The 25220-nt window shown below is 40.7% G+C and overlaps 1 protein-coding gene across 2 annotated transcripts; it reads left to right on the top strand.

Moving 5' to 3' along the window:
- The first annotated feature begins 1215 nt into the window (after positions 1-1215).
- CEP55 (centrosomal protein 55) lies at positions 1216-23732 on the top strand. 2 transcript variants are annotated; one of them, XM_043476674.1, is made up of 9 exons: positions 1216-1507; positions 3210-3404; positions 5431-5706; positions 8530-8598; positions 16869-17019; positions 18273-18586; positions 19903-19974; positions 20637-20762; positions 22618-23732. In XM_043476674.1, exons 2-9 carry the CDS (start codon positions 3222-3224, stop codon positions 22816-22818), a joined length of 1392 nt encoding a protein of 463 aa, XP_043332609.1. In that variant the 5' UTR covers positions 1216-1507; positions 3210-3221; the 3' UTR covers positions 22819-23732. The 2 variants fall into 2 exon arrangements, with proteins under 2 accessions (XP_043332609.1, XP_043332610.1); XM_043476675.1 differs by having other exon boundaries at positions 3196-3404.
- The last annotated feature ends 1488 nt before the right edge of the window (positions 23733-25220 follow it).

The following is a 25220-nucleotide window of genomic DNA, read 5'->3' as shown; positions in this document are numbered from 1 at the left end:
GGGGAGGGTCGGTGGAGCTTCCCAGGTATCTCAGTGATAAAGAATCCACCGGCCATGCAGGAGACTAGGGTTCAATCCCTGGGTTGGGAAGATCCCTTGGAGAAGGGAACCTCTATCTATTCCAGTATTATGGCCTGGAGAATTCTACGGACTGTCTGGTCAATGGAGTCATAGAGTCAGACACGACTGAATGACTTTCATTTGTTGCTTTTTATGTAATAATGGCTGACATCAGTAGAGTACTTACGAAACACCATGAACCTCACATGGATTCTCTCATTTAATGCACATGAAGTAGATATCCTATGAAGTAGATATTACTATCATTTTACAAATCAGGAAGTTGAGGCTCGGAGAGCTTAAATAATTTATTCAAGATCACACAGCTAGTAAGAGGCAGTCAGGCTAAACTCATTTCTAATCCAGAGTTTAGCCCTTGTATGACACTATCCGAGGGTGGTTTGCCACTGTAGCCTTTTCTCTAGAGTTTATGCTTGGTCTGAGAACGTCAGGACCTGCCAAACGCGTTCTGTGCCTGTTTGTTTTAGCGAGAGAAAGTCTTCAAAGTCCAGGTAACCATGACCCGGATGTAACCAATAGATACCAAGCCAGAGGGCAGCAATCTGGAGCAAACGCCTGCCTAGCTCGCTTCCTCTAAAGCTTCTAATCTCAGCATTCAAACTGGGTGTGCCTATCAATCCGTCCACCTGCTACACTCCACATGGCTCCACCCCGATTTCTAGCAGGATGAAGGCTCACCCCAAGAGGAAAACAGGGAGGCTGTGCCCCCTTGTGGAGTTCTCCCATTTCATAGGGGGCGAAATTGGTACTCAGAAGGGCGAATCAAGCTCAAGGACGCAGAACGAGTTAGTCCCAGTTCTCAGTCACTGGATTTATCTCTCTCAGCATTCTAATTTGCTTCAGCCCCAAAGCAGATAAACACAAATCAGTTCTTCACAAAGAAACCTTGAGTTGAAGTCTGAGACCTCAGAAAAGCGTTGACAAAGTCCCAGAAAACGTTGCGGATCCGGGAGACGCCTTCCCGGCCTGGGGACCGTCCTCTCCCCTTCAGCCCCACCCCACCACCCGCAGCCCAGCTACATCCCGCACTCCTTTCTCACTCAGGTTCCAGGCCCCGCCCCGGAGGTCGCAGCCAATCGGAGAGCCTCGCCCCCGCCGGCAGTGACGTGCCCCCCGCAGCCGCGGGATTCAAACTCCCGGAAGCAGCTCCCGCGCCAAAGGGTGTGACTGGGCCGACGCGAGCGCGGCGCTTCGCCTCAGGTGCTGGCTGGCTGCGGGGAGGCGACCGCGGAGGGTGGCGGAGGCGGCCAGGACCCGCAGCCTTGAGGCCGGGTGTGACCGCGGGGGAGGCGGGGTCAGTGGGAGATCGCGCTGGCTGGGATTCAATCTCTGCCTACCTTGGAGCCAGTGGCCGTTCCCTGGCACTCACTTTGTGCCTGTCCCCGGAAGACCGTCGCCGATTGGATCCCCGCTTTCAGCTCTGCCCGTGAGTATTACCATCCTCTTTCAGACAAGCGCAGGGCGTTCTGGTGACTTGGCCACGTCCTTTCCTTAGTACAGAAATTTGCGGATTAGCAAGCACTTTCATGTCTATTCTACAAACATCTTCACCTCAGAGGTGAGAAAAAGGGTGCCTGTTTTTGCAGTTTTCTTTGCCTGTCTTCCCACAGGAGATCTTATGTGAAGGTGTTTGTAGATTTGCCTCCACTTGTAGAAGACGTGGCCTGTAGTAGATGCTTTGTGCCCTTTGCTAGGTATCTTAATCTTTCACCTTAGAATGGACAAAAATCCAGGGCTAACCTTTTCTGGTGGCTTAGTGGTAAAGAATTCGCCTACCAATGCAGGAGACGAGGTTCGATCCCTGGGATGGGGAGATCCCCTGGAGAAGGAAATGGCAACCCACTCCAATATTCTTGCCTGGGAAATTCTTCATGGACAGAGGAGCATGGTGGGCTACAGTCCATGGGGTCGCAAAAGTGGCACGGGACTTAGCGACTAAACAACCATAACATACAGGGTGACCCTAAAGGTCATTTTCATAGAGAAGCCTTCCCCACCTCAGCGTCTAAGTAAGTCTCCCTTACTTTTACTTGTATCATTTATCACTGTACTTTTCTTTTACTGGATAACATTTGTTTTCCAGTTTGAGGATCTATATTTGTTTCCTTGTTATTGCCTGCCTCCTCTGCTAGATTGAAAGTTCTGTCATGTAAGGGACATGTCTCTCTTTCATTCTTGTTTTCAGCCAGTTTTTACCCAGCACCAATAGGTGTCCCTAATTTACTGCTGCCTGGTAAATTAGGTTCTCCAATATTTTTTGAATGCATGAATAGTATATTCCTCTGGCTTCCTTAGTTACATTATTATTATTTTATTTTGGGATCCATAGGTGGGAAAATGCTTTTTAACCTCCCTAATTAAAGCTACTTTTATTATGTGCTCAGTATAGACTTGGGTTCGATCTTTGGGTCGGGAAGAACCCCTGGAGAAGGAAATGGCAACCCACTCCAGTATTCTCGCCTGGGAAATCCCCTGCACAGAGGAGTTTGGGCAGGCTATTAGTCCATGGGGTCAGAAAAGAGTCAGACATGACAGCAACAAAACTTTTCCTTACTTCTTGTTCTTAATTCCTGCCATTCCTGAATTCTTTGAATATTGGGTCTCCTTTTCCTATAAATGCCTCATACTGAATTCTTCTCACTTCTGCCCACTGTGCTCTCTGAACATTACAGTTAAGATAGAACTGAACTAGGCATATCTTCTAAAACAGAGGATGCACCATTATGTCAGGTAATGTTGTTTCAATGTCCAGATATTCAGAATTATATTATTTGTCATTGGCTTTTTATTCTGGAGTAAAGTTTGTCTTTGTGATCTAACTTTCAGGTTTCATTTAATGGCTTAATTATTGGTTATCCCTCTTTTTTTTTTTTTAATGAAACGTTTCTATTGAAGTATGACACACATAAGAATCCTGCACAAACACAGATGTACAGGTTGACATATTGAATACCTCCATGCATCTACCACCCAGATTTAAAATATATATATTGTTGTTAGCAAGCGAGAAGCCATACCCCACTGTATCACTTCTATTTACATAGAAAGGTTCTTCTGCTTAGTAAATAGGTTATTAGATCTTTTCAAACCTGAGATTTGACTTTGTAAACTCAGATTTCTTTTTACAGGCACTTTAAGAGATGTCTTCCAGAAATCCCAAAGATTTAATTAAAAGTAAATGGGGACCAAAGCCTAGTAACTCCAAATCAGAAACTGCATTAGAAAAATTTAGGGGAGAAATTGAAGCTTTAAAAACATCAGTGGATGAAATAACAAGTGGAAAAGGAAAGCTGATTGATAAAGACAGACACAAACTTTTGGAGGTAAGACCTTTTAAACTGTAATAAGCCTTACTATGGTAGATGAGAAAGTATATGATATAATCTAGTTTTTATGTTCACTAAATGTAAACAACAAATCTAATCATGTCACCTTTGGGATTTAGATTTTAGCATGAAGGTTTAAAAACCCATTTAATCATGTATTTTGGCTACTTTACAAGTAATTTTTTTTTTTTTTAAGGTAAAATCATTACAGATATCAGCATTTTGTATTCTGTTAAACTATATTTCCCTAATTTACAATTTGTTATGACATAGTCTGAAAAGGAGTTAGACATATTAGAACTGGAGGGATTTAAAATTTAATCAGTTCAATTTATTTTGCAAGAGTACTTTTATTTTTCATAGTTAGAAAACAAATGATCCGTACTAAATAATATCATTGGATTTCTTTAAATTTTACTTTATAAGGCACATCATAAAACCAAATGATTTATTATTTTTTTAAATACATATTGAGGTGAATTCTTATTCAAGCATGGAGAAATGATCTATCACCAATTCTTAGACATAAGGATTATTTTGTAATCTGGTGAAAGAATCTAGTAGCTTTCCTGAGAGCTCTCTTTCCTATTCATTTTACTTCTGACAAGCAATGGCTGTCAAAATCCCTTTATAATCAATTGAAATTAAACTACCTATAACTTCTACTAGTTTGTTCTAGCTATGTCCATTAAAGCTACACAGAACAAATCTTTTTTTTTTTTTAATCCAATTGAGAGCTTTTCAGGTGTCCAAGGCTTCCCAGATGGCGCCAGTGGTAAAGAACCCACCTGCCAATGCAGGAGATTTAAGAGACGGGGTTTCAATCCCTGGGTTGGGAAGATCCCCTGTAGAAGGGCATGGAAAGATATTCCAGTGTTCTTGCCTGGAGAATCCCATGGACAAAGGAGCCGGATGGGCTACAGTCCACAGGGTTGCCAAGAGTTGGACATGACTGAAGTGACTTAGCATGCATACATGAGCAGATATACAAGGAAATCTTGCTTGCTCTTACATATCTATAGGCCAGCCCCATATTCTTCAGCTTTACTGGCTTTTTCTCATCCTTGTCACTTTCCTGAACACTTTTCTGGTGTTCATGTCCCTCTTGAATTAATGCTTCCAGATTGCACACAGTCACAAACACAGATTGAAACAGTACTATTATTTCCCCTAATCTGGATGCTGTACTCTATGAAATCTTAGAATTGTATTGGCTTCTTTGGTAACTGTGTCATAATACTGTCTTATCTTAAGCCGGTAGGCAACTAAAAATCCCCTCATCATTTTCACACAACCATCCAACTCTATGTCCCCGTCTTTATTTGAACAACTGTTTTTCCCGCCTACCCTCAAATGTGAGTTTTTAGTTTTAAGTTTTTTTCCTTTGTCAGCATGTAAAGCCATTTTACTTACTTTTTATATCATCTCTATATTAGTGCTTTCTCCCTTTTGTCAGCAAGAGTTTAACTAACATGCCTTCTTTAACTTTCCAATCCTTGAAAATGTTGAACACTCCCTTGAAGATCACCTTCTAGATTTGATACCAAATCTTTTTTTTTTTCCAAATTGTTTATTAACAAAAAGCAAGTTTATGAATGTGCTTTTATACAGCTATAACATTCTGTAATATCTGAATTCTGTTGCTTCAAGTTCATCAGTGAGCATGTATCTGTTTGTGTGACTCAACTTTTAGCCATTAAAATGACTAGAATTGGCATGATGGGAGAATGATTAGCAGATACTCAGGTGAGAGCCAGCTTTTCTTTAGCTTTCTAAGTGGTCTCTCCTTTCTGTGTCCATGTCCCGTTCATTTTATATATATCTTAACCACAGCATTTATCATACTGCATAAACGTATTGGTCTAACTCTCTATGAGCTCTCTGATCATTTTTTTGGTCCTGGTATCTGGTATAATGCTGACTTGATACATAATAAATACTTCCTACACACTTGTTGTAATGTACTGTTTATTTTTGTGTTTGACCTGGCCTTGTTCTAAGATTCTTCTTAGTTTATATCTAGAAAATTCGAGTCCTTGAGGCTGAGAGAGAGAAGAATGTTTATCGCCTCACAGAAAAGGACAAAGAAATACAGCGACTCAGAGACCAGCTAAAAGCCAAGCACAGCACTACTGCATTGCTTGAACAGCTGGAAGAGAAAACGAAGGAAGTTGAAAGAAGAGAACAGCTGTTGAAATCCTTGTCTGAAGAGACAGATGTGTTGAAGAAACAGTTGTCTGCTACAACTGCAAGGCTTGCTGAACTTGAAGGCAAGGCCAATACACTTCATTTATCACAGGTACTAATTTCTTTAAAACCTGTTTTTTTTCTTTTTTTTTTTGGTCTTTTCTGATACAGTTTGTAATTCTTAGGAGGAATGGGTTTGTTAAAACATCCTTGTCAAATGGTGAAACAGTATAGTATACTAACAGGTTTACTTTTTTTTTTTTTTTATCATAGTCTGGTTCTTCTCTATAAGCAAAAATAGGTAATATGGCTCCCTCCACTGACCATACCATTGTTTTGCCCAAGGGAGTATTCAGAATACAGACACTGCTGTGTATCTACAATAGCCAGGAAGTGTTTATTGAATTCTTTTTTTCTTTAGTTTGTATTGTGAGAACAATGGCTTCATTTTTGGGTTACTTTTCATATTTGAGATACCCAATTAAAATAGCAAGTATGCTTTTCTCCTGTCTTGTGTTTTAGAGTCATTAGTGTAGTAGAAAGAGCAGGGATTTATGGGTCGGCAGCTCTGAATTCAGATTCCACTTGCTAGCTGTGTGAGTCTAAACAAATTTCTTAACCTTTCTAGCCTTAGAAACAATGCTAGAATTCATTAGACCCCTCTCCTAAATCTGTTTCCACATCAGTAAAATGAGGATACGAGTACTGGAGATTAAATGTTACAATATATGTGAATAACCTAGCAGAGTGCCTGCCATGTGAAGTGAAAGTCGCTCAGTTGTGTCTGACTCTTTGTGATTCCATGGACTGTAGCCCTCCAGGCTCCTCTGTCCATGGGATTCTCCAGGCAAGAATACTGGAGTGGGTTGCCATTTCCTTCTCCAGGGGATCTTCCCAACCCAGGGATCGAACCCAAGTCATTGCAGGCAGACGCTTTACCATCTGAGCCACCATAGTGCTAAATAGTTTCTTATTGATCAGAACTTCGATTCTCTTGAAAATTTGGACATGTGAATAATACTAATACTACGGCTATTAACACTACCTACAGAAGAAAGGGCACTTCTCTGGTAGCTTAGATGGTAAAGAATCTGCCTACAATGCAGGATACCTGGGTTTGATTCCTGGGTCAGGAAGATCCCCTGGAGATGGGAATGGCAACCCGCTCCAGTATTCTTGCCTGGAGAATCCCACGGACAGAGGAGCCTGGTGGCTATAGTCCATGGGGTTGCAAAAAGTCGGACACCACTGAGTGACCAAAACTTACTTACTTACAGAAGAAAATCTATTGCTTTCAAATAAATGCTTCAGTGATGTTAAGGGTCTTTGTACTTTATCTCCCCTTTAGAGTGGGGCTTCCTACTCTAAGAGAATTTGCCTGCCAATGCAAAAGATGTGGGCTTGAGCCTTGTGTCGGGAAGATACCCTAGAGGAAGAAATGGCAACCCACTTCACTATTGCCTGGAAAATCCCATGGAATGGAGGAGCCTGGCAGGCTACAGTCCATATGGTTGCAAAGAGTTGGACACGACTGAACGACTTCACTTTCACTTTAACTTAAAGCTCAAGAATTAGTTTCTCTACTTTTGAAGATGGAAATATAAATCTTGGTAGAAATGATAATTTTTAAAATGTATTCATATAATTACTGTGGGATACTCACTGTTAATTTCTGTATTAGTCAGTGTATCTAATCACCTGACAACCCACCTCCAAATCTCAGAGTCTTATACAAGTGATTATCTTTCCGCTCATGTCACAGCTTATTTTAGGTTGGAGTGGAGGAGGCTTTGCTCCACAGAATCATTCAGAGATCCAGGTTCCTTCCTTCTAGTGGCTTCCCCATCTCTCAGAGTGTAGTCCTCCACCAGATCCTTTATACACAGCTGTGGGCTAGACAGCATGTGAAGAACTGGGTTAGCCTGTGGGGTCTAGGCCTAGGATTGACATATCTCATTTCTGCTTACATTCCATTGGACATAATTCAGTCTCATGACCTTACTAACCACAGGAAAGGCTGGGAAAGGTGGTTTGCAGTGTGCCCAGGATAAAAGGAAAGAAATGTGATGAACTATCTCTGTCATGGTTTCCACCTGAAGGACTAAATTGAGAGGGGGAAAGAGCACCTCTAGAGAAAAGAATATATATTTTGAGCTTTTTTGCCATCCTTAACACAAGTCTCTTTACTCAGAGCTGTTAAGAGCTTTTTATGAGCTTTGTTGGCTAGCTTTGGTACCTTACCACCTGGAAAATGAAAGTGTTGTCACTCAGTCGTGTTCGACTCTTTGCGACCCCATGGACTGTAACCTGCCAGGCTCCTCCATCCATGGAATTCTCCAGGTAAGAATACTGGAGGGGGTCTTCCCAACTCAGAGATCAAATCTGGTCAAACTGGATCTCCTGCAGGTGGATTCTTGACCGTCTGAGCCACCAACTTACTGTCTAGTTCCCCTCTTTTATTGCCTCTGAAAAAATGAAGAAAAAAGAGGAGACAAATTATATTTTGAGTTCTATATGAATGAATACTAATTAATACTATTGCTAATGTTGAATATAAATATGATTCTAGAAAACAAAATTTATCTTTTATTTGACAATTTAATATTTTTCAGATTTCATTTAAATAGGCCAGTTGCTTGGTTTTGTTTCCTGGTGAAAATCAGGGCTGTTCATATCCACTGAGGGCTAGTCTGGTGATTCTGGGGTCCAGATGACCTCAGATATCAAATTAGATATGAAATCTCAGGGTGTCCAATCTGCTTAGGAGGCCTCCAGGACTCCAGGACTAATTCTGCACTGCTACTCATCACCTGGCATGTACCAGTTCTGGGTTTTGGGATGTATGTGAAATATACTGTCTTATTATGAAGTTAAGTATAATGAGGAAGCTTATGTTCTTAAATTATCATGTTAACTACTATTGATTTACTTACAGACTGTGGCTACAAGTTGCTTAAATTCATCAATGAGTAATGTTCATGAAATGGAAGTACAGCTGAAAGATGTAAGTTCGTTTTTATTTTATTAAGTTATGGCTAAAGAGGACTAATTCCTTTATTATTAAATTTCATGGAAATTGACAACAGTAATGCTGTAGCTTGAAAAAAATCTTTTGAGGAGACGAAGAAATGAATGGTTTCAGATCATCTCTCTGGGTTACCACATTTAAGTCTCTTTCCAGACTTTTAAGAGGGTCAGTTCCTCTAAGTATGGTCTCTTTAGGCTAGAAAACCTTGGAAATCATCCATTTCTACCAAATAACTCAAGAATGTCCTGTTTTCACTTAAATCTAATTTGCTCAACTATTTTATTATAATAATGTAATTTAATATGTATTGTTTTTTCTTTTTGTTTACCCATGCTAGATGTCCTCTTTAATTTGAAATTTTTCCCTTGAAACAGTATTTGCTTTCCTAGTTTGAAAAGGAAATACATTCTTTGTGTATTCAATATTTCTTTTTCCTAGAATTGGATATGAGGTTAGCTGTATTATTCCAAACTTATATCTTAAATGGATTGGTGGGTTGCATTGAAAATTAAATAAATTGGGGACATAGGACTAGTGGTCACAGTGTGTTTTTTCAAATTTTAAGATTAGATATGCGAAGTATGAAATTCTTGATTTAATTATTGGGTCAATAGGTAGATACTATGTTTCCAGAAGTATTACTGGCATGTCTACCCTGATCTAAGTATGCTCTTAAGAGTCCTGTTTTAAAAAAAAAAGAGTCCTGTTTTATCTCACGTAGCAGGCATACCTTGAGGCCTATTTGATTTTCAAGAAAAGAATTTAAATCCGTTAGTGTCTGTATAACTGGGTTCTAGAGTACCCTTATCAAAGTAATTTACCTAGAGGTAACTAAAATAAAAAAGAAACACAATTCTTAAAGAACTATCAAAATAAGTTTTTTTGTTTGTCATATATTATCCCCAGCATTTAGATAATTGGAAAGAATGACTAGATGGAATCTGGTGAAGTTTCTTGAATTTTATAGTGTCTCTTTTAGCAAAGTGCCTGAAAATAGATGCTGTTTTCTTAAATCCATGTGTAATTTTTAGGCTTCTCAGTGCTAACTGCTTCAAATATCAACTAAAGTTATTTTTATGTAATGACGATTAGTCTGGGGTAGAACCTGAGAGTCTTCATTTCCAATAAGTTTCAGGTGCTGCTGCTACTGTTGGTGGTCTGAGGACCACCATGTGAGAACCATTAACTTACACTTGAGGAGTGAGAGGTGGCCAAGCTCTGGTTATCCCTTTGGGATCTCAGCAAATCTTTCAGACCAGGGGGAGAATTATAGTTGGAAGACTGAGGAGCAGGGAAAGAGAAATCTCACTCCTAAGTCTACAGGACTCAGCCATTCTAGTCCTATACCCTCGACAGAGCTCCCACAAAACTTCCTGTAGAAGTTTGCCCACCTGTTTTAAGAATCAGTGTTTGTTAGGCTAAAATAAGTCCTAAAAATCTGTTTTACTTCTCTTAGGGCCAAGTCATATCATTCCTCAGCTATCATTTAGGTCTGGCTCATATTTTGAAACAATTACATCGTGTTAATGCTGTAATCGCCTTCCTGATAGCTCAGTTGATAAAGAATCCACCTGCAATGCAGGAGACCCTGGTTGGATTCCTGGGTTGGAAAGATCCCCTGAAGAAGGGATAGGCTACCCACTCCAGTTTTCTTGGGCTTCCTTGTGGCTCAGCTGGTAAAGAATCTGCCCGCAATGCAGGAGACCAGGGTTCAATCCCTGGGTTGGGAAGATCCCCTGGAAAAGGGAAAGGCTACCTACTCCAGTATTCTGGCCTGGAGAATTCCATGGACAGTCCATGGGGTCACAAAGAGTAGGACACGACTGAGCGACATTCACTTTCAATGCTGTAATCATTATCCAGTGTCAGTAACTTTAAAACCAAATAGCTAAATGTCAGTTTTAATAGGCATTTCTTGCTCTTGATTTTAAAAATCTGATTTTTAGGGAATTCCCTGGTGGTCCAGTGGTTAGGACTCTAGGCTTCCACTGCAGGGGGTATGGTTTTGATCCACCATCGGGGAACTATGATCCATAAAGCCACATGGTACAGCCAAAAAAAAAAAAAATCTGACTTTTAAACATAGAATTACTGAAGATAAATAATAGTTATTTTTAATTTGGAAAAAAATCAAATTTACAGAAAAGTTATAAGAATGGAAAATAGTACACACATAAGTTCACATACTCTTTACCAAAATTGAACTCATTAGCATTTTATCCCATGTTATACTTTCTCTTTCAGTTCCCGCCCCTATCCACACACATACACATACACACACAAACATAATATTTTTTCTGAACCATGAAATAGTTGCATATATCTACAGCCTTTTCAGCCTGTATATTCCTAAGAATGAGGACACTGTTACATGACCACCATACAGATATCACCTTTAATAAGTTTAACATGGGCATAATACTTCTGTGTAATCTACCATCCGTATTCCAGTTTTGTCAATTGACGCACATTTTTTCTTCCTTCAATATAGGCTAACATTTCAATCTATGTTAGAGTTTTTTCCCAAGGAAATATTTAATGGATCCCTGCCAAAGCAGGAGAAAGAGCTTTCATGGCATTCCCCACGGCTTCACTTTACCTGTTTCTGTATTTTTATTGATAACTTGGGTGAATATGATAAATGCATGTCTAACAAATGTGTAGAGACACAAAGCTGGAAGAGATAACTAATGTGAGGAGGACTCTAAAGATGCAAAACTCATAATGTCAACATCCACTGAAAGCTATCAAATCTACTTTTTGTTGATTCTATAAAGAAATGAAAGTAGATACAGTCAGTGAGATCAGGAGTAAAGAAATGTTTATTACTTTATTGAAGTAACATCGCCATCATGTGGCCCTTTAGAATAATGTCTCATCCTCGCTTTGGCAGCACGTATACTAAAATCAGGCTTCCCTGGTGGATCATATAGTAAAGAATCTGCAGTGTGGGAGACCTGGTTCTATCCCTGGGTTGGGAAGATCCCCTGGAGAAGGGAATGGCAACCCACTCCAGTATTTTTGTCTGGAGAATTCCATGGACAGAGGAGCCTGTCAGGCTACATACAGTCCATGGGGTTGCAAAGAGTTGGACACAACTGAGCAACTAACACACACACACACACACACATATATTTTACTTCAGTTGAGTTACACCAGGCAGCTTTTTTGTTAAGAACTTTGTGTTTGTGCCATCTCTTTTCTGGCAGCCCTAAAGGATAAAAAGTCATACCTCCTGGCTGCCACACTTTAATCATTGATAATAATTAATTCCCCCAGGTCAAGGATGAATTATGACACAAAGGATACATATTATACACTTGTAATACTACAGAAATAGTTATGGTAGTTCTATGACAAAATATTTTGATTACATTTTCATGCATTACTTCATTAATTAGTAATAGATTTTTGAAAGTGTTTTATTCTTTTTGAATCACTAAATGTATTGTTCTACTGTGCGTAAGGAACTTCTAGATCCCTTCCTGCCCTCTCGTCCCTCCTCTGAACACTCTCGAACTCCTGTCTAGGTCTACAAGGCTTTCTGGTTCTTGAAGGCATTTTCTCCACCCCATGTTGTCAACATCATTCACAAACATTCATCAGGCAGCTTCCAGGTACAGAAGCACAAATAAGGAACTGTGAAATAAAATATCTAAACAAGCCTGTGCCCAGCTGTCAGAGGGCTCAGGGTATAGTTAAGATAAGAAGTATCATCAGGAAGCAATCAAGAGTTCATGAGTATAAGATGCCAGGTAGACAATGGACACAAAAATCACTAGTTGCTTATGAAGGAGGGAAGTTTGATGAGGAGAGTTATGGTGAGGAGCCTTGAAAGATAAGCCTGGGCTCACTGGAACTTGCTGTAATGTGGAATTTAAGTGGGCAGATAACATAGGAAGGGATTGTAGAGCACTCTGCACGAAGGGAAGAGGCACAGAGGGTGTGCATTATTTTGTAGACAACAAGGAAGCAGTGAAGGGGAAAGGTCAGGCTGTGATTTGAAGGGATGGGAATTGGCAGATTGTGGACAATTTTAATGTCAGCCTAAAGGACATGGAACAACAGACTGATTCCAAATAGGAAAGGGAGTACGTCAAGGCTGTATATTGTCACCCTGCTTATTTAACTTATATGCAGAGTACATCATGAGAAACGCTGGGCTGGAAGAAGCAGAGGCTGGAATCAAGATTGCCGGGAGAAATATCAATAACTTCAGATATGTCATGACAGATGACACCACCCTTATGGCAGAAAAGTGAAGAGGAACTAAAAAGCCTCTTGATGAAAATGAAAGAGGAGAGTGAAAAAGTTGGCTTAAAGCCTAACATTCAGAAAACTAAGATCATGGCATCTGGTCCCATCACTTCATGGAAAGTAGATGGGGAAACAGTGGAAACAGTGTCAGACTTTATTTTTTGGGGTTCCAAAATTTGGAAGGAAAGTTATGACCAACCTAGAGAGCATATTAAAAAGCAGAGACATTACTTTGTCAACAAAGGTCCGTCTAGTCAAGGCTATGGTTTTTCCAGTGGTCATGTATGGATGTGAGAGTTGGACTGTGAAGAAAGCTGAGCACCAAAGAATTGATGCTTTTGAACTGTGGTGTTGGAGAAGACTCTTGAGAATCCCTTGGACTGCAAGGATATCCAACCAGTCCATCCTAAAGGAGATCAGTCCTGGGTGTTCATTGGAAGGACTGATGCTGAAGCTGAAACTCCAGTACTTTGGCCACCTCATGTGAAGAGTTGACTCATTGGAAAAGACTCTGATGCTGGGAGGGATTGAGGGCAGGAGGAGCAGGGGACGACAGAAGATGAGATGGCTGTATGACATCACCGACTCGATGGGCATGAGTTTGAGTAAACTCCGGGAGTTGGTGATGAACAGGGAGGCCTGGCGTGCTGCGATTCATGGGGTCGCAAAGAGTCGAACACGACTGAGCGACTGAACTGAATTGAAAAGAACCTAGCTTCAGTTTCAGCGAGTGTTTTCCTGAAGCTTTAAAATATTGTTATTAATATAATTAAAACAACTTAGCACTTCAGGGGATCGAGGAAGAGGTTGAATTGAACTTATTAGCTGTAGCTATTTTGCCTCAAAATATTCAGCGATCATTATATTAATTGACCTAAAGCTATGGGTCATGGCCTGTGTCTCGTCTCACTGTTCTTGATGAGGAAATCAGCCCCCAAGTGAGGACTTATAAATCCCCAAATTACCAAGATCCAACAGTGAACCACTGCTCAAGCAGGTATTTCTGTGGGGGTAGATAAGTCTTGGGCTTCCCTGGTGGCTCAGATGGTAAAGAATCCGCCTGCAATGTGGGAGACCTGGGTTCGATCCCTGGTTGGGAAGATCCCCTGGAGAAGGGAACATCTACCCACTCCAGTATTCTTGCCTGGAGAATTCCATGGACAGAGGAGCCTGGCAGGCTACAATCCATGGGGTCACAAGGAGTCAGATACGACTGAGCGAGTTTCACTTTCATGTAAGTCTTGGCTTCTCTGGGGCCTCAGGTGGTAAAGAGTCTGCCTGCAGTGTGGAAAAACTGGGTTCAATCCCTGGATCAGGAAGATAGATCCCCTGGAGGAGGCAATGGCAACCCACTCCAGTATTCTTGCCTGGGGAATCCCATGGACGGAGGAGCCTGGTGGGCTACAGTCCACCGGGTCGCAGAATTGGACATGACAGAGTGACTCACACTTTCATGTTAAGCAAGTCAGCACAAGTGGCACAGGCAGAGGGCTCAGTACCAATGAGCTTGGCCATTGGTGAAGGGGTTTTAGCATCAGTGTGTGTAGCTCCTTCTGGGGCCCTTAACATTTTACACCTGTGACCTTAGATTTAGCTGTGCATGTTCTCTTTACACAAGTAGTTGTTGAGACTTACTTCCTCAGCCTTCCAGAAACATAGAACAAAAAGGGGGCAGTCCCTGATAGCTCAGTTGGTAAAGAATCCGCCTGCAATGCAGGAGACCTCTGTTTGATTGCTGGGTCAGGAAGATCCTCTGGAGAAGGGATAGGCTACCCACTCCAGTATTCTTGGGCTTCCCTGTGGCTCAGCTGGTAAAGAATCCACCTGCAATGTGGGAGACCTGGGTTCGATCCCTGGGTTGGGAAGATCCCCTGGAGAAGGGAAAGGCTACCCACTCCAGTTTTCTGGCCAGGAGAATTCCATGGACTATATATATAGTCCCTGGGGTCACAAAGAGTCAGACATGACTGAGCGACTTTCACTTCACTTTCCATGCACTTGGATAGAAGACCTAGATTGGAAAGGAGAGAAGAGTTGTAATCTCATTGTATTTTGGTGCTAAAGTATAAGCATTTCAAGACTTTGTTTTCCCTCTACTACTCACAGGCGAATCTTCTTTGCTAGCTTTCAACTTGAATTTCTGTCCTGCTGCTACTGACAAAACAGGGGGTATGGGTGAATGGGAGGTGTTTATACAGTTGTGTACAGCCCTGGCAGGCTCCTTTGGCTTTGCCTTTGACTGAATTTCCAAGGATCCAACGGTTAAGACCAGTGAGAGTTAGAATCAGAGTAGATATCAATTTGTCCCAGTTAAAAATAAAAATATCAATAGAATTTTTCACTAAAAAATTTCATAAATCTTTGGGCTTCCCTGGTGGCCCAGGGGTTAAGAATCCACCTTGCAATGCAAGGGACATGGGTTTGATCCCTGGTCCGGGAAGATACCACATGCTGCAGACCATCTAAGCCTGTGATCCTCAACTACTAATGCCTGAGAGCGTAGAGCCCATGCTCCACAACAAAAGATGCCACTGCAGTGAGAAGCCCACACTCCACAACTAGAGAGTAGGCCCCACTCTCTGCAAGTAGAGAAAGCCCATGCACAACAATGATGACCCAGTGCAGCCAAAAATAAATAAATAAAATAAATATTACCTTTCATAAACCTATACACCCCTGTCCATATATGCTACCTTGATTTATCCACTGAAGTTAACGTAGCTTCTTCTGTGAATATTTGCTAATATCTTGCCACAGATCAGGTGGAATGAGCCACAGAAAATGTAGATGAGATTTTATAAAATTTTCCAACTTTTGCTAGGTGGCTGGTAAAGCATGGCTAGGTTCTTGTAGGAAAGATGTAACTGAAATGAAAAATTAACATGAGCAGTAATGGTAAAGTAAACCACTTTCCCTGTTACCAGCTAACTTAAATAGACATAGTTTATTTTATTAATATTGCCCATCATTCAAATAATTTCTCAACTATACATTGTATGCAAAAGCTGGGAGTCCTTTTGGAAGAACATGGTCTGCCACTTCAAGGAACTTAATATAAAGAATCTGTCTGCAGTGCAGGAGACATAGGAGATAACAGATTCAATCCCTGGGTGAGGAAGAGCCCCTGGAGTAGGAAATGGCAACCTACTCCAGTATTCTTGCCTGGAAAATTCCATGGACAGATAAGCCTGGCGGGCTGTAGTCCATGGGGTCATGAAGAGTAGGACTCGACTGAGTGACTAAGCATGCATAATCTATTTGAAACAGCAAACACAGAAAAAAGCTAATGAGGGTTGGTAAAATAAGTTTTTAAAATATGTAGATATGTGTTTATAACAACTGAGTTCCTAAACCCCTATACAAACTAGATGAAAGTTTCCATTTGGTGATTTTTGAGCTCTAAAAGATGAAAACTGGTGATAAAGAAAGGGGGTGGTGTTTGAGTTGGTTCTCCGGGAGGCAGACGCAAGATGGAGTAGTCAGCAGCGCAGTTTATTGGGGAGCCACATCTGTGAAAGGAAGAGGAAGGCCCAGGATTGAGGCGGGGTGGGGAGGTGGCACTGTCAGAGCAGGATGCACGCCTGACAGAGCCTCTGTCCACCCCTTGGAGAGCCCCCAGGCAGAGCCCTCGGGTGGGTGGAAATACCTCTCAAAGAGTACTGAGCACTGCATCTCCACCTCTGCCACAAAGACATTCTATTAACAGGGAATGATGTGGATACCAACACGAGGCAAACTGTATAGGAGACAGCAGACAAATGAACGTAACCCTGTGTGGACATGACTTGGCCATGTTATTTGGAATTCTGAAGGTGTATGGCCTTGGAACATGTCTCTGTGTCGGAAGCTTTACAGTGATGCCTGGAATCATTCTGTGATATGAGCCATCAAGTATTTATATGCTGGAAAAGACTGCATACCATGTGGTCCCTTGTCCATTTGAAGGGTTTGGGTTTTGATTATTGATTTGCTTTCATTTTCACTTTGAGGCTCTGGAGAAAAATCAGCAGTGGCTTGTGTATGATCAGCAGCGAGAGGTCTACGTGAAAGGACTTCTAGCAAAGATCTTTGAGTTGGAACAGAAAGTGGAAACAGCCCCTCAGACACTCCCGCAGCAGACAAAAAAGACTGAATCAGAAGGTACTGGTATAAAAATGTTCTTCTGGGTTGTCCTGCCTGACATTTTCCAAAAAGAGAGATGCATCAAATTTAGATTCTTATAGATCTGTGTTATAAAGTAAAACAAGAGCAGATCTGCTAGGCCTGAAGTAAGAAATCCCATTTTAGCCAATCTTCTGAATTCATCTCCCATTGTTTTCTGACACCAGAGGGTGAGAGGCACAGGGTAAAGGGATCTTGCAGCTCTGCAGGCACGTTAGGTTTTTTCCACCTTGCAAGTCCTTTCCCTCCTTCAAAGTCCTGCTCCAGCTTCATTTCCCCTGGTGCTAGCCTTGTCAGTGACTATCTTGTTATTCTACTTCCCTTTAGCAGTTATTCATATCAACTCTAGGAGAAAGATTACATTTTTATACATGATGCTTCAATCATTTGAATCTCACCCTAGAACTGAGATTAAGTTCTTATCAGTGATGCTGTCTGTTTGCCAAAGGCTTTGCAGCTTCTTTGATCTCCATTGAGTTTCACAAGAGCCTAAGAGCAAGGGCAGAAAGAATCATTATTCTCATTTTACAAATAGATTCAGCAGTTCCAGGTGATGAGCCAGGAAAAGAAAAACCTCTGTGCAAGGCACTCATTTAAATGACTGACAGCCCTACTGGTTCTGGAGCCTTGAATTACAGAAAGAGAAGGCTCATAATCCCAGAGCTTCACATTTGAATATTTAAAATGAAGCTAATGCTAAAACAGTACGAAAGGAATGTCTCTAGAGATAATTCAAAGCTGTTTATCCCTCAGGGGACAAAGTTACTACTGTACTGCCATTATAAATTTGCTACACGTGAAAGTAGGTTTTTAATTATGGGTGAAGTGTAGCTTTTTCCTTTGGTAATATGATTTTTCTTTTCTCTCTCCCTCTCTTATTTTCTCTCTCTTACTTTCTCTCTCTCTCTGTGTTTTATCAAAGTGGTATACGCGTTAATGTCTCTATTTGTTTTTTTGTTTTCTTTAGACATTACTGACATGCCCACCCCCGGAATAATTATATTACTGTTTCTGGCTCTTCTGTCTATTCATTTTGTAACTTCAAGTAGTATACCTGAACTTCTGTTTCTTGTTCTGTCAAACATCAACCATGATCCCTGTGTCTCTTGAGTCTTCATTTTTGAGGATGAGGAAATAATGTGATCATGGATACAGAAACATAGTTACATTCATTTCTTCAGGAAAATTACCTATTTTGTAAAGTGAGTTGTGCCATGATATATTTGTCACAGGTTATCTTCAAGAAGAAAAGCAAAAATATTACAACCATCTCTTGGCAAATGCAAAAAAAGATCTTGAGGTGGAACGACAAACCATAACTCAGCTGAATTTTGAACTGAGTGAATTTCGAAGAAAATATGAAGAAACCCAAAAAGAAGTGCAAGATTTAAATCAACTGTTGTGTTCCCAAAGAAAGGCAGATGTACAACATCTGGAAGATGACAGGCAGAAAACAGAGAAAATACAGAGGCTCAAGGAAGAGAATGATCTTGCCAGAGAAAAACTTGAAGAAGAGAAGAAGAGATCTGAAGAGCTGTTATCTCAGGTGAGTCTAACCAGCATGGTTTTCCATGGTTCGTAAGCCAGAATTTCTATGGTACTTACTATGTGTCAGGGGCTATTTTAACTACTTAGGAACCAGCATGGAACAACACAAGTTCCTACCCCCTCATAGGAGTTCATGCTAAGAAGGGAGACAGACCATAAGCAAGTACCTAAATAAAACAGGGTAGTATGATCGAGAGAAATTGAGGCCAGTGAAGGCCTCACTGAGGAGATGGTATTTGGACAAAGCTGATGGTGAGAAGGCACCAGCGAGGTGAGTGACTGGGAATTCCCTCCTGGTGAAGGGATCACAGACATAAAGGTTCTGAGTGAGGAAGAGGTAGGCATGTGTAAGAAGCTGAAAGGGGAGAGTGAGGAGGAGGTAGGTATGTGTGGGAAGCTGAAAGAAGGGGATCCAGGTTGATTCCTAGGCTGGCACTGTGAGCTGTTCTCAAGTTAATTCACTGTATACCTTCCATGTTCTCACTATACTCATAGCCAGATCTGGAATGTCTGTCTCAGTAATGTTGGCATTACTATGTTAGATTTATTACAATTGAGTGCTATTTCAACAGAAACTTATTAAATTTTCCCCCACAGTGTGAAATAATGGAAAACACATAATTTGGGGTCCATCCCAGGTCTCTCATTGAGGATGTGTAGCTTGAGGAAAATCAGCTAACTTCTTTGACTGACAGGTTATTTGTGTGTCAAATTAATAATAATAAATCTTATAACCTCTTCTCACCTCATAGGACTTTTGTGAAGGTCAGCTGAGAGAAGGTGAAAGCACTTTGTAAATTAAAGGACTAGGTAAATGTTAGTTACTGCTACTCTTAGAATAGTGATTTCGAAAATCCTCCAAAATTTGAGAGAGAGGGAAAAAATGGCTTATAACATTTGCCTTCTCAGTCTTTACCATGCTCACTTCTGCCTAGAGGTGTGAGCAGTGATATTTACAAAAGATTAAGCAGAAATGATTGAAAATTTGGCTCCAACTCTGTGGCTGAGAAGGCCAAGCTCTGCCAGCTTTGTTATTCTACTCAGAAATATCAGTGAATGTTAAGACCTGCTTGTCTACTTTGACTTAGCGCTTTCTGTCTACATTCAGTCTGTGCCTCAGGGAACTCGGCCCGGGTGGTACTGCTCAGCTGCTTGCATAGATAGCTGTCCAACCACAGCTGGAAGGGCTCGCCCAGAAGAGCAGGTGTTGCCCTGGTTAAAGATGTGACATTTGCGAGCCTTTCATGCATCCTGGGTCAAGGTCAAGCTATAAAAAGTTGATGTGACAGTGTTGGTTCTATTTACATCCTACAGGTCCAGTTTCTTTACACATCTTTGTTGAAGCAGGAGGAGGAACAAACAAGGGTAGCTCTGTTGGAACAACAGGTACTCATGAGGGTTTCTTCTAAATTCAGTTTAACTTTTGAGAAAATGGAATTTTTCCTCATGTTTACACTGTTGTATGAAGAACCATTTGTAAGTTCTATAAAATGTTTTTTTAAAAAACTTTTAACAAAAGTATTGAAAGTGACGACTTACGCCAGCCATATGTTCCCATTAATATCTTTAGGCTAAACCAAATTCTCTAAGGTGACATGGCAATTTTCTTGACAGATAGATGTTTGCCTTAGCAAACTTTCTTCTTCCCTAAATGGCTGGTAGTCTGACAGGATGTTCCTAATAGAACTACTTGATAACTTCAAGTAGAACTCAAAGAGAGACCAGTTACTCTCAGAGACTAGAGATTTTTAGTATATTCGAAACCAGGGAACAGCCATCTCCTTCCCTTCCCCACAAAAAGGAGGATGAGGAGGACAGATTCTAACCAGCAACTTCTTAAGCTGTTCCTCACTCACTTAGACCTCACGCTTTGGCTTTGTTCCTTGGACAGAGTTTCTTCATTTATCAACATCTACCTGTGCTCAGAGGAGTTCTTACTCTGATGGCACAACACGTTTTTTTCTTGTGATCCTAAAGAAACATCCAGTCAGGAAAACTAGACAGTATACAGTAGCTGTCATTGTCTTATCTTGGGCACTTTTTTCCAGATGCAGGCATGTACTTTAGACTTTGAAAATGAAAAACTTGACCGTCAAAATATGCAACATCAATTGCATGTAATTCTTAAGGAGCTCCGCAAAGCAAGAAATCAAATAACACAGTTGGAATCCTTGGTGAGTCTGGAATGGTTAAACAAAAACTTATTTCATCTTTCTTTTTCTGCCATCTTTCTATTTATATGTCAAAGCAGTTCCCAAAATAGGAGGATACAGTTTAAGAATAGCTGTTTCTTAAATCAGTCAAATCAAATCCCTTTGCCTCATTTGAAGCATCTGCCCTTTGAGCATCAGTTCAAAGTACTAGACAGAGGGACATTACCAGCCTCTTGGTAATGATAACATTACCAGTGCCTGGGATCACCCCCACCCACTCTGGGCTCTGTGATTCTAGAGGCACTGAACAGAGCTTGGCCTGGGGGACAAAGGGAGCAAGGCAGGGCAGTTTTAGATCCTGAACTGAAGTTGTGCTTTTCTCTTTAAAAAAAAAAAAAAGAAAAAATTGTTGCTTTTAGGGCTAATGGACTTTTACTGTTAATACACTCTTGTAGGCATACTGATATAAGCATATTCTGTGGATTACCTTGAATACATAACCTTTTAAAACATTAACCTTTTTAATAACATTGCTTCTATGAGGAAATGGTTTTGATTTACCTATTATCATTCTACTAATAAGCTTTGAGGGACTTCCCTGATGGCTCAGTAATAAAGAATACACCTGCCAATGCAGGAGATCATTTGATTCCTGGGTGGGGAAGATCCCCTGGAGAAGGAAATGGCAACCCACTCTAGTATTCTTGCTTGGGAAATCCTATGGACAGAGGAGTCTCGTGGGCTACAGCCCATGGAGCTGCGAAAGAGTCAGACACAAATTAGAAGCTAAAGAACCACACAGCAAGCTCTGGACCAAACCTGTTAGGGTCTGTTCCATTAGCCCATATTTTGTATATGATCCTTGTATGGCAGAATATTTGCACAGGGTGAAAGGTCACAAATAGAATTTCTCAGTTTTCGAAAGAGAACAAAGCAGTTTTTAAAATCATTTGCAATTTCTTTATGAATAAAAGACAGAAAATAATTTTTTAGCTCTGTTTATGTCATTGATTTTTACCATAATATTTAAAATTGAAATTTAGAATCCATTCTTATTTAAGACTGTTTATCAAAGAACAAGAAGCCAAACAGTGTACAAATGAATCCATAATTTTCCTGTATTTTTCTTTGTTTTCCTGCCATTCATTTTCACAGTATGCTGTAAAATGTTCATTTTTAGCTTTACTGACTGTTCTAAATTTCTCAGGGAAAAAAACATGAAAATGAGATATCACAAATGAATTATACAGTATCTTAGTCGTTCCTGTGTATAATCTGTTTGACCTGCTAAGATTTTTTGCTGCTCTTAATTCCATACAGTTCTTTATTGCTGAAGTTGCCCGTCTTTAACCTAGCAATCTTTGTCAGCATTGCCCATAGTCCTACCTTTACATGAGACTCTAAGCATTTTAATAAAACCTGCTACGTAAACGCCTGATCCTAGTACTTCCTGGGTAATTTCAGTGATTTATAACAACCTCATAAGGCTTCCCAGGTGATGCTAGTGGTAAAGAATCCACCTGCCAATGCAGGAGACATAAGAGATGTGGGTTTGATCTCTGGGTAGGGAAGATCCTCTTTAGAAGGACATGGCAACCCACTCCAGTATTCTTGGCCTGGAGAAGAATTCCATAGACAGAGAATCCTGGTAGGCTACAGTCCGTAGGGTCACAAAGAGTTGGACACAACTCAAGGGACTTAGCATGCATGCGTAACCACTTTGTGGTAAGTTACCAGTGTAATACCAGTGACTGGAGAGATTCAGAAGAAAATCTAGCTAGAGGGCTGAAGCAACTGGAGTATCTATGGAGCAGTTACAGCTGCTGAATGGTAGACCATCTATACAAACCATGTTCATTTGACACTTATTTTTCAGAAGCAGATTCGCGAATTTGCCTTCACAGAGCCATTAGTCACTTTCCAAAAGGAGACTGAAAACAGAGGAAAAGTTGCCTCACCAAAAAGTCCCACTGCTGCATTAAATGAAAGCCTGGTGGAATGTCCTAAGTGCAATATCCAATATCCAGCCACTGAACACCGAGATCTACTCGTCCACGTTGAATACTGTTCCAAGTAGCAATGTGATTATTCTTTGTTTTTGTGTCAAAAGATTCAATACTGTATCTTATGTTAGCTAGTGGACATTTTGAATTGCTTATTTCACCTCACATCAGAAACTGCCTGTCTACCTTTAAGACGCTAGCATAGCAGTGAATCATTGTGTTTTGTTTTTGTTTTTGTTTTTTTGCCTGCTTTGCATTTCCGAGCATTGAATGCTGAGACCACCAACATTTTGCACTGTTAAACTACTTGATGAAGAAAACATAGTTCAGGTTATTGCTTGTAGGTCAAATCTATTACACCAACAAGCAAATATTTTCTGTTTTTTGGATTTTTAAAAAATCAAAAGCAATTAACCAGGGATCTTTATTGTTATTATTTTTTAATCCAAGCACTTCGTAAGCCTGCCATTCTGACTTTGATGTCCTTTGTGAAGAGATGGTGATGCTTTTTTCTTTTCATTTATATTTCCTTTCTATGATAGAGCAGTTATTAGAAAAGTTGGGCATTTTCTTCATCTTTATTGCTGCTTACTGTTGAAACTGTAGACCTAGCTGTGTTTGAAGCACAAAGCAGATTCTGTTTAAGGAATACTCCTTACTCACCACATGGTGTTTTCTGTGATGTTAACTGGCTATACCTTTAACTTGAATTTCATCAGCACATGTTAGTTAGCTAAAATTGTTAAAATGAATTTTAACAAAACCACCGAGCCCTCTCTTTTGATATGCAAATGTTTTATTTATTTATTTTTGGCACTCTTAAAAGCTGGGTGATGTAATGAGCAGATATTTGCTTATCTGAATATTTTTATACATGTGTGCATAAACCAACTTTTTTTTTTTTATTTCTTCAGGTTTTCTAAAGTGCTTAACACTGGGCTACTGTTGGTAATGTAAAGGAGAAAAGAATAAAGAGTTATTTAATAAATTTTGCTATGAGGAGAGTATATGTATATAGACAGGTATTTTAAGATTTCTGTCCCGAGAAGGGTGCCAGAGAGTTACAGATAAACATACAGTGTGAAATGATTTCCTTTAGGATTGGTTTGTTTGATCTTGCAGTCCAAGGGACCCTAAAGTCTTCTTCAACACCACAGTTCGAAAACGTCAATTCTCTGGTGCTCAGCCTTCTTTGTGGTCCAAATCATGGTTTCTGGGGGGTGGGAACCATGAAATGTACTTTATCAATGAGTTCTCTAGATGCATTTTGGTGTATCACTGAAGACAGAACTACTGAACTAGCCCAACCTTGACTCCCTGATGAAACAGAGCCCCAGAGAGGGGTGTGACTTAGCCAGGTCACTTAGCAGGTTTGTAGGAACATGAGGGAGGCCCAGACTCCCAATGGGAGTGGTTGTTAGAGCCACTACCATTTTGGCTTGTATGAAATGATTCCTGCAAAATTACTCTTTCCAAGATCCCAGTGCTCTGCCTTCTAAGGCAAATCCAGTATTTATTGGTCTGTTTCTCTTTATTTGCCTTATTGTTTGTGCTGTGCTCTCTGCTGTGAACCTAACATCTTTTGGCTTTGGGTGGTTGAGTGGGAAACAAGAGTAAGACACTGAAGAATACAATCTATTGCGTGCTGTGCTGTACTTGGTTGCTCAGTCGTGTCTGACTCTTTGTGACCCCATGGACTATAGCCCACCAGTCTCCCCTGTCTATCAGGATTCTCCAGGCAAGAATACTGAAGTGGGTTGCCATGTCCTCCTCCAGGGGATCTTCCCAACCCAGGGATTGAACCCAGGTCTCCTGCATTGCAGGTGGATTCTTTACAAGCTGAGCTACCAGGGAAACCCCCAATCTAGTGGTGACACCCAAGGTAAAAGGTAGGTTCACCAAAGGTAAAAGGTAGGTTCAAGCTAGGGTTTTGCCCAGGATCTGAAGAGATAATGGAGAAAGGGGCAGGGAAGGCTGAACCCTAGGGTGCATCCTATGGTCCACAAGTAGACAGGAGCACTCAGATTCAGATTAAAGTTGTGTCTCTCAAACCAAGCAACAGAAAAAGGAATGACATGCCCCTGTATGACAATGAATTAACACCTGACAATAACCTTCACTTTCTTGCTTGCCAGACACACTGTATTGATTTAACCCAAGAACCAACAAATCTTCCACTATGACAGTTTAACAAATATTACAGATAAGTGTGTGTGCATGTTAGTCGCTCAGTCATGCCCGACTCTTTGCGACCCCATGGACTGTAGAATGCCAGGCTTCTCTGTCCATGGAATTCTCCAGGCAAGAATACTGGAGTTGCCATTTCCTTCTAGGAGATCTTCCTGATTGAGGGATTGAACCCCAGTCTCCTGCATTGCAGGCAGATTCTTTACTGTCTGAGCCACGAGGGAAGCCCAAAAATTGCCCTAAGGTTGTTATTTAATTGCTGAGTCATGGCCAACTCTTTGCAACCCCA

The sequence above is a fragment of the Cervus canadensis genome, chromosome 8 (genome assembly GCF_019320065.1).
Source record: "Cervus canadensis isolate Bull #8, Minnesota chromosome 8, ASM1932006v1, whole genome shotgun sequence".
NCBI lineage: Eukaryota > Metazoa > Chordata > Mammalia > Artiodactyla > Cervidae > Cervus > Cervus canadensis.
This window is presented reverse-complemented; position numbering and strand designations above follow the sequence as displayed.